Source organism: Centrocercus urophasianus, unplaced genomic scaffold, assembly GCF_019232065.1.
Source record: "Centrocercus urophasianus isolate 14NV4802_14NV808 unplaced genomic scaffold, USGS_Curo_1.0 seq_17, whole genome shotgun sequence".
In the NCBI taxonomy this organism is placed as follows: Eukaryota; Metazoa; Chordata; class Aves; order Galliformes; family Phasianidae; genus Centrocercus; species Centrocercus urophasianus.
The window spans coordinates 24,174,179-24,182,201 of NW_024884722.1; the positions used below are offsets into that span (position 1 = coordinate 24,174,179).

At 53.0% G+C, this 8,023-nt stretch overlaps 1 protein-coding gene across 1 annotated transcript; it reads right to left on the reverse strand.

The window, feature by feature from the left end:
• Positions 1 to 783: 783 nt before the first annotated feature.
• On the reverse strand, positions 784 to 7,657 carry LOC122159942 (prosaposin-like). The gene is made up of 14 exons (XM_042818034.1): positions 7,434 to 7,657; positions 4,410 to 4,534; positions 4,216 to 4,293; positions 4,004 to 4,129; positions 3,611 to 3,799; positions 3,341 to 3,484; positions 2,800 to 2,856; positions 2,659 to 2,667; positions 2,466 to 2,582; positions 2,315 to 2,392; positions 1,878 to 2,240; positions 1,720 to 1,800; positions 1,542 to 1,637; positions 784 to 1,461 (listed from the first exon to the last, which is right to left on the reverse strand). Exons 1-14 carry the CDS (start codon positions 7,492 to 7,494, stop codon positions 1,426 to 1,428), a joined length of 1,560 nt encoding a protein of 519 aa, XP_042673968.1. The 5' UTR covers positions 7,495 to 7,657; the 3' UTR covers positions 784 to 1,425.
• Positions 7,658 to 8,023: the final 366 nt, after the last annotated feature.

Sequence of the window (8,023 nt, forward strand, 5' to 3'; positions counted from 1 at the left end):
TGTTTGTGTGTATCCTCTTCCCCTTGTCCTCCCCCTCTCTTTGGCTCTCGGGTTTGTTCATTCGGGGGTTGTTTCCAACCATTACCTTGTGGAGAGTTTTGGGAATGGTCTGTTACAGGAATCAGAAATACACTCCTTATGGCTTTGGTTAAGCTGTCGTTCTTCCTTCTGGCCCTGCAAACACGATCACTATCCTAAAGCCACCTCTTGTAAATAAAGCCCTTTAATTCCCTTAATTTATCCCTCCACCCACCCTTACAGCCCAGTACTTAGGGAGAAACTACCTGGTTTCTCCCTGGTTTTTAGGGAGAAACATGACACTGCACAAGCATCACCATGGTGCATAGAAGAGAAGGGAGACAAGAGCCAGGTTGATGGAGGTGTTTATTGGTGGTGTAGTGGGGAACAAGCCAGCACACCACTGCCTCATCACCACACTTTGGCATCAGGATCCCCTGCAAGAGATGTTTGCTGGGAAGGAAATCCCAAACTCACTCATTTGTGTGTTCATGGGATGCCCACACTATATATATATATTCCAGGAGGCTCCTGTGCCAGTGGATTGAAGGTGACCCCATGTTGCATCCCATGCCCGGGGCTGGAGATACCAGCCCATGCCTCCCTGCAGCAAGGGAACCCCACATCCTGGCCCTGCAGTGCTGGGTTTGCATCCTTCTGCAGGCTATGCCCATCCTCACACAGCAGCAGGGTGAAGGCAGTGTCTTTCTATCTACATATACATAAATATATGTATTTATATGTGTATATACATTTACACATAAACATGTATATATACACACATAAGAGATATGCGCATATATAAACATATGTAATATATTTATATATATATAAAAACACATGCATGTTTCTAACCCAGCCTATGTCTTCTCCTTCCCCCCTGCAACATTCATCTACTGCAGAAGTCATGCAAAGCCAGGCACATGGAATCTGCTTTGTTTCTTTAACTGGTGACCATGGGAAAAAAAAATAAAATTAAATAGCTGCCCCAGTTGGGACTGAGTCTAGCGAAGGTCTTGCCAAAAATCACGTGGGACCCATGGTGAGAGAGCACCAGCAAACTGGGACCAGCACGGCAGCAGCAGAGCCCATCCCAGTCCATGGAGTTGCTCTGATCATGTCTTTGGTGTCGGTTCTGGGTGGGATGTGAAAGGGAACGACCAAAGGTTTTCACTCAGCAGATAGCATAAGGGGGGTATGTTGAAACAAACCTACTGCTGAGTTCCCAGTCCCAACAACAAGACAAAATCCCTTAACCTGATCCAAAAATCCAAGCCCCGGGGGTGGAAAAGAAGAAGGCAGAGTGGACTGGAGTGTCTCAGAGCCAAGCAGGGAAACTCTGGGACACCCCATCCCTGGTGCTGTGGCTGCATCCCAAGGGAGGGAGGGTCCAGGATGGAGATGCTCCTAGTTCCACACATGCTGCCTGCAATGTTCCACAGCCTGCAGGGAGAGATGGGACAGATGGGGGCTGCACCGCTGCAGGGTGGGCAGTGGGCAGGAGGATTGCTGCTGTCACTTACGTCACACTCGGTGGCCGTGGCCATGCTGATGCACCAGTAGTCAGGTCCCTGGGCACAGGGGGCTGAGGTCAGCTCTGAGTCACAAGCTCGGATTTTCTGCCAAGGAGGAAATAGGGGAGGAGTGAGGTTGTGCCCTGAAAGCTATCAGTCCCACCACAACCTGTGGGTTTGCACTCACAGTGCAGACAAAGTCAGGGTCCATCATCTGCACAAGGAGCCGCACAGCTGCTGGCTCGTACTGCATCACCAGCGCCTCACACTGCAGGAGAGAGGGGTTGGGGTGAGCCTGGTGTTGGGGTGGGGATCAGGGACCACCCCAGGCACAGCCCCACTGACCGTGCTGGTGAGCGGGCCGGGCAGCAGCTCACAGCCCTTTTCCAGCACAGCGCCCAGTTCTGTCAGCGTCTCATTCTTCAGCAGCTCATTATCCAGGTAAGTGATGAAGATCTGGCAGACGTTGCAAAATGCTCCAGCAGCTGGCTCCAGTGCTGCCCCCAGCCCTGCCCCCAGCTCTGCCCCCCGGGCCGCCTCCTGGCGCGGACAGACATGCAGCATGGTGCACACAGCCTGCGGGTCGGTGGCCTCCAGCAGCATGATGACCACCGCCTTGCCGTACGAATCCACAAAGTCCTTGCACTGCCCAATGACGCTGTGCGGCAGCATGTAGCACACCTTCTCAATGTCGTTCACCAGCTGCTCCTGTGGGGTGGGGAGGCCGTGATGCCACGGGGAAATCGCCTTGCTGCCCGCAGCCCCCCACAGCCCCCGCTCACCTCTGTCATGTTGTTCTCCAGGAGGCTCTCAGCCGCCCGCACAGCGAACTCGCACATCTCACACAGCGGCGTGGTCTCCTGGGAGGGAGAGAAAAGGGCTAAGTTGCATTCACCCCATCCACCCTTCCTGGCAGAGGGGCCGGGGCCATACCGTATTGGAGAGCAGCGTGCCCAGGAGCTGGGCCATTTTCTCGGAGAGCGGCGTGTGCAGGGGTCCTGGGTCTGCTGTGGGGCAGAGCTCCAGCATGCTGCAGAGCTCCCGCGGGTCCTGTGGAGACATGGCTCACATTCAGCCCATGGACCTGTGATGGTCCTACTGGGCTGCCAGTGGGCATCTTGCTTACCTCAGCCAGCTGGAGGTGGGAAGGTGGAGGGCGGAGAGAAAAATACAAGAATGATCATTAAAAAATGAATTGCAACAGTGAGAGCTATCTAGAAAGTTGTAGAAGCAAAAGGAAGCACTGGAGAGCAGCTCTCCTGCTTACCAAGTGCCGGAGCATCCAGGCAGCTGTGTCCGCATACTTCGCCAGGTGGTAATTGCACTGTGCAGGAAGAACATAGGATTATAGAATCATCCAGGTTAAAAAAGCCCTCTCAAATCACTTAACCCAACCCCAGCCCACCCCCTCCTGCCCACATCCCTCAGTGCCACATCTCCCCAACTCTGGAACACTTCCTTTTCTTCCACGCAGCTTTCCAGCCACTCTGCCCCAAGCCTTTAGCAGTGCCTGGGGTTAAAGCGATCAAAGTGTAGGACACAGACTTTAGTCTTACTGAACCTCATTCCATTGGCCTCAGCCCAGCAATCCAGCCTACCCAGACCACTCTGTAGGGCCTTCCTGTCCCCAGGCAGGTTGACACTTCCTCTCGACTTAGTGTGATCTGCAGACTTACTGAGGGTGCACTCAATCCCCTCATCCAGGTCAATAAAGATATCAAACAAGCTGGGGCACGGTGACCACCACTGCCTTCTGCAACCTCCCAGCCCCAGCAGCCACTAGGATGTCCCTGGTGCAGCGACATTACCCGCTGTGCCAGGACGGGCCCCAGGCCCTCACACTCCTCCTTGGCACGGGCCATCAGTAAGCGAGCAGTGGTGGCCCCGTTGCTCAGCTCCAACTGCACAGCTGCCACCAGGCGAGCGCAGTCCTCGCACAGGTCCCCAGTGTCCTGCAAGATGATAGCAGCACAACTCAGTGTCAAACGTAAACAGTTTTGCTCCAGGACCCTCATTAACCCAAAGCACCAGAACAGAACTGGTATATGGGCTGTAAAGGGAGGGGCAGTTATCAGTACCTGGGCATGAGGCAGGTCCTGGGGCTGGAGCAGGAGCGGAACACCATTGATGAAGGGCACAGCCAGTTGGGCCAAGTCCTGTGCGGGGTCAGCGGGGGCTGGTGGCTGTTCCTGGAACTTCAGGGCCCCTTCAAGGCCCCCCCGGGGTTGACACAACTTGATAGTGCCACACACCACCTTTGGGTCTGACTGTGGGAGTGAGGTAGCAGGCTGGGGCCATCACCATATCAACATTTAACCCCACACCAAAGCATCATTCCTATTTCCATCCTCTCCCTGCAGACGTATTGTCTACAGCCTTCCACATCATTACAGAGCTGCATTCCCCCATCATGCTCCCCATATTGTATATCTCAAGGGGTTTCCCTGCTGCAAAGGTCCCCAGGCTGTTACCAGCACTTGCTTGCCCAGTTGGGCCAGGACGAGGACACCAGTGTCCACCATCTTCTTGCACTTGACTGACCAGTCCTGGAAGGGCAGATACTGACATCTCTTATCCAAGAAGATCCGCAGCTTTTCCTAGAGGAGAAGGGGAGCACTCAGCACTGGGCTGGCACTGCAGACGCATGGGGAGACAGCAGCCCGTGCCCCCAGTGAGAACTCACCTCGGTGCAGTTGTCCTGCAGGATCTTGCCCATCATGGACACCACCACCTGGCACAGGTGGCATGGGATCCCTTTCTGCTGAGATAGAGAACAGATCAGGATGCTGTCTTAGCACCAGACCCTCTGTATCTTCCCACTTCCCACCCCTGGATTATGGGCAGGTCAATACCACACGTTCCCCCAGTTGCAGTTACCCCTACTGGTTGGTCCCAAACAGTGAGCCGGCACAGCTCCAGCACCCCGCACTTGGCTGCTGTCCCCACATCACGGCACCACTCCTCTGGCTGCTCGTCACACTCAGGGAGGGGGCTGGCCCCAGCTAGGGAAGGAGAGGGAAACATCAGCACCCAGGCACATACATGGATCCCTAGGGTGGCATAACCCCCAATCCATGGACTGCCAGCCTGCTTCATGCAAGCCTCCCACCCCATCTCCTTGCATCCCATCACATTCCATTGCATCTCTTCTCATCCCAACTCATTCTAGCCCATTCCATCACATCAAATCCCATCACATTTCATCTCTTGTCATCCCACTCTTTCCCCTTTCATCCCATTCCATCTCACTGCATCCCACCTCATCCAATCCCATTCCACTCCATCCTATACATCACATCTCAATCATCCTATCACATTTAATCTCACCTCTTCTTATCCCGTCTCATCTCATTACATCCCACTTCATACCATCCCCTTCCATCTCATCCCATTGCATCCTAACTTATCTCTTTCCATTCCATCACACCCTCTTTCATACCATCACATTCTGTCTCATTCCCATCCTATCCATCTCCTTGCTTCCCATTTCACCCAATCCCATCCCATCCCCAGCTACAAAGGCAGCAAGGAGCGATACTATGCTGCTCATTCCTCCTGCCCTGACTCGCCTCAGCTTTCATAATACCATCATCTACTATTATTTTATCTCTGCCATGTACTGCTGACACCCAAAGCTCACACAATCCCAACTCTGCCTCCTTCTCCTTTTGCAACATCATTTATTGTCCTCAGTAAGGACAGGCGCACATCACAGCATCTTAAAATCACAGAGAATGTGAGGCACCTACAGCCTGGAAGACTGAATACACCTGGTAAGGCGTCACCATAAAAAAAACACTCATAAATCTTGCAAAATGAATAATCCAGAGGTGACAGCATCGCTCTCACTCAGGCCAGGCATGGTGCAATGCCACCTGATAAGCACCTCCCACCATCAGTGTTTAATTGCCACCTCCATATGTCAGGATGCATTTTGTGCAGGCACGACAGGGCAAGCAGCATCCCTCCACAAGCTGCATCTGCAGCAAAAGTGCTAGCACAGCTCTCTGCAGTGCTGCTGGGCTGCTCCAGGGCTGGGTGGGTCCGACAGGGACTGTTCCCATGGAATAGTCCCACACAGGCACACACTCACTGCATCAGCTGATGTAGGTACAGCAACAGTTTTTGAACAGGAACAGCAAGGCAGACAAGAGCTAAGGGACAACCCCATTTAAAAGAAAAGAGACAAAGCATTGCAACCTGAGGCTGTTTCTGAGCTTACTATATATAAAAATACCTATTTATGATACACACATCTACATGGCTGAAAAAGGAGCACTGATGCTTTCCCCTAGTAAAATCCACCCTTTATTTTTTTAAGCCAGTTCTCCCTCTTGATGCTACTTTGATTAAGGAAAACAGGATTGCACGCAGAAATACGATGCCAGGGTTAGGAAAGGGAGGTGCACAGCCTCAGCATGAAGTGGCCCAAGATTCCATTTCCACCTGCCACATCCTCCCAGATCGGACAGCTGTCCATTTTAATCACTGTTTTCATGGATGTTGGGTCACCAGCTCATCCTGTGAGATGCTGAGTAAGCACGGAAGGGGTTGCACGCACCACACAACCCAAAAACACTGAGTGTGCACATTGGGATGGCCCAGCTTGACCCACGGACACAGCCCCACCTAATCCAACAGACGTGAACTGACTGACGCACAGACATGGGCACCTCTACCAGCATCAGGCTGCAGAACAACCACACAAATGGTCCCCAGGTGGGAATGGCCCTCTGAAGGACATGTAGGGATGGGATCACCGCTGTGCCTTGAGCACATTGCAGGGCGCGGAGGAGAGTTCGTTCCACAGCTGAGCCTGCTGAGCCCGGAGAACCGGTTGTGGTGCAAGCCTGGGGGTGGCACGTGGGCCCTGCGCCCCAGTTACTAGCCAGGAAACACACTCCCCAAATGCAACTTTTTCCCCCAAACCATCCAAGGATCTGGCCAAGAAGAGGTGATGTTAACATTCCTGAAGGGTTTTCCCACCAGCAACGAGGAAATGAGGAGTTGGCGAGCATGTGGAAGGGAGAGCTGCACTCCCTCCCACCGCAGGCTGCCTCCAACATGCTGAGCACACAGGTGAATTTTCCTGCTGGTCCTGTTGCTGGTAGGGAAGCTCCCAGCAGCCCATGCCCCCCCAGCACGTCCCATGCGTAAGCATAACTCCACCACAGTGCCAGCACAGCACAGGTTGTGGAGACCAATGGGAGGGTGGCCAAAATAAGTGCACAAAAGGTCTTAAGTTCACCTTCGTGCATCTACAGAGCTCTGTGGCTTCCCAAGGAATTTTCTCCTAAGTGCTTCCAACCCTCTTCCCTCCCCCTGTCAGCAAGTACCACTGGGTACAGACCCCTCTGCCTTCTGCTGCCTGGGGGAATCTGCTCCCAAAGCTCTACTGATGAGGGCTTCAGCAGCTCTTCAACATTGCACCTGGTAACCCAGAGCTCACCAAGACCCAGCTAGGAAGCTCAGCAGAAAGGGCTTCCTGCTTCTCTACCCCCAACCCAACAGACAGCTGCGTGTGCTATTCACACAGAGGGCAGCAGCCAAGCTGCTGAGATTCCACATTGACTCATCCTCTTCAATCTCATCTCCTCCACACCCTTGAGCCCCTACAAAAACACCAGCTCTGCTGGCTCCTATGGGAATCATTTTCTGCCCGTAAAATTACCGTTCAGAGCAAAAACCAGAACATTCAATTCCAAATGAACAGGAGTCCGAGCTCAACCCATTGGAGAGTGCCCAAAACCAGAGGACAAGGAAGCGTGCTATTGAGTTTCAACCTTTCTGATCCTTTCCAAGGAGGAACACGCTCAAGATAGCTTGGAATAGTTCTGGGGTTCAGAGGCATTTTCTGAGCTCTCTTGAGGAAAGAGCCCTGTGCGCAAGGCCTGACCTTACCTTGGTACGACCCCAAGCACACGGAGAGGATCAGCACCCAGCCTCTCCACTTGCTCGCCATGCTGTTCCCAAGACAGTCCTCAGTGCTGGTTATTCCCGTGCTTCTCCCAGACTGAGGAATCTTGGAACAGCTGGGAGAAGTAGTGAGAACCGACACCTACGCACAGCAATTACCACACCCCTCTTTATGCCCTGATTATAAAATCAGAGCAGCAGTATGCAAGCGGAGGGAGGGACCAGAGTCAGGCAGGTATTCCCAGGAGGTCAGAACCAACCAGGCTTCATTTCACAGCCCAGAACCCACTGCCCAAAGCTAGCACAGGTATTAGAGACCAGTAGGTTTATTCAAAAGAATCAATGGTGTCATTAAGCATTTATAAGAAATATATTGCAATCAAATAAAAACAAGGAATGAAGACACAGGAAAGCCATGCTAAATGATAGCAGGCTTCAGTGCTGACTCGCAAACAGCTCCAGCAAGAACTCCCTCCTGGCCTTGCATGGGAATTGCGACACCTCAGTGTTACCTCACAGCAGGCATTGCGCTCATCCAGGGAAGAGACAAGCAGCAGCAATCCCTGGCAAGCCCA

Bases quoted from the DNA above. Each gene is read 5' to 3' on its own strand.
- LOC122159942 (XM_042818034.1), bottom strand. From the start codon at position 7,494: ATGGCGAGCAAGTGGAGAGGCTGGGTGCTGATCCTCTCCGTGTGCTTG. The intron at 3,485-3,610 runs GTACTGATAACT...ATCATCTTGCAG, and splicing joins AGGACCTGCCTCATGCCCAG to GACACTGGGGACCTGTGCGA. The intron at 2,857-3,340 runs GTAATGTCGCTG...CTTCCTGCACAG, and splicing joins GGCCCGTCCTGGCACAGCGG to TGCAATTACCACCTGGCGAA.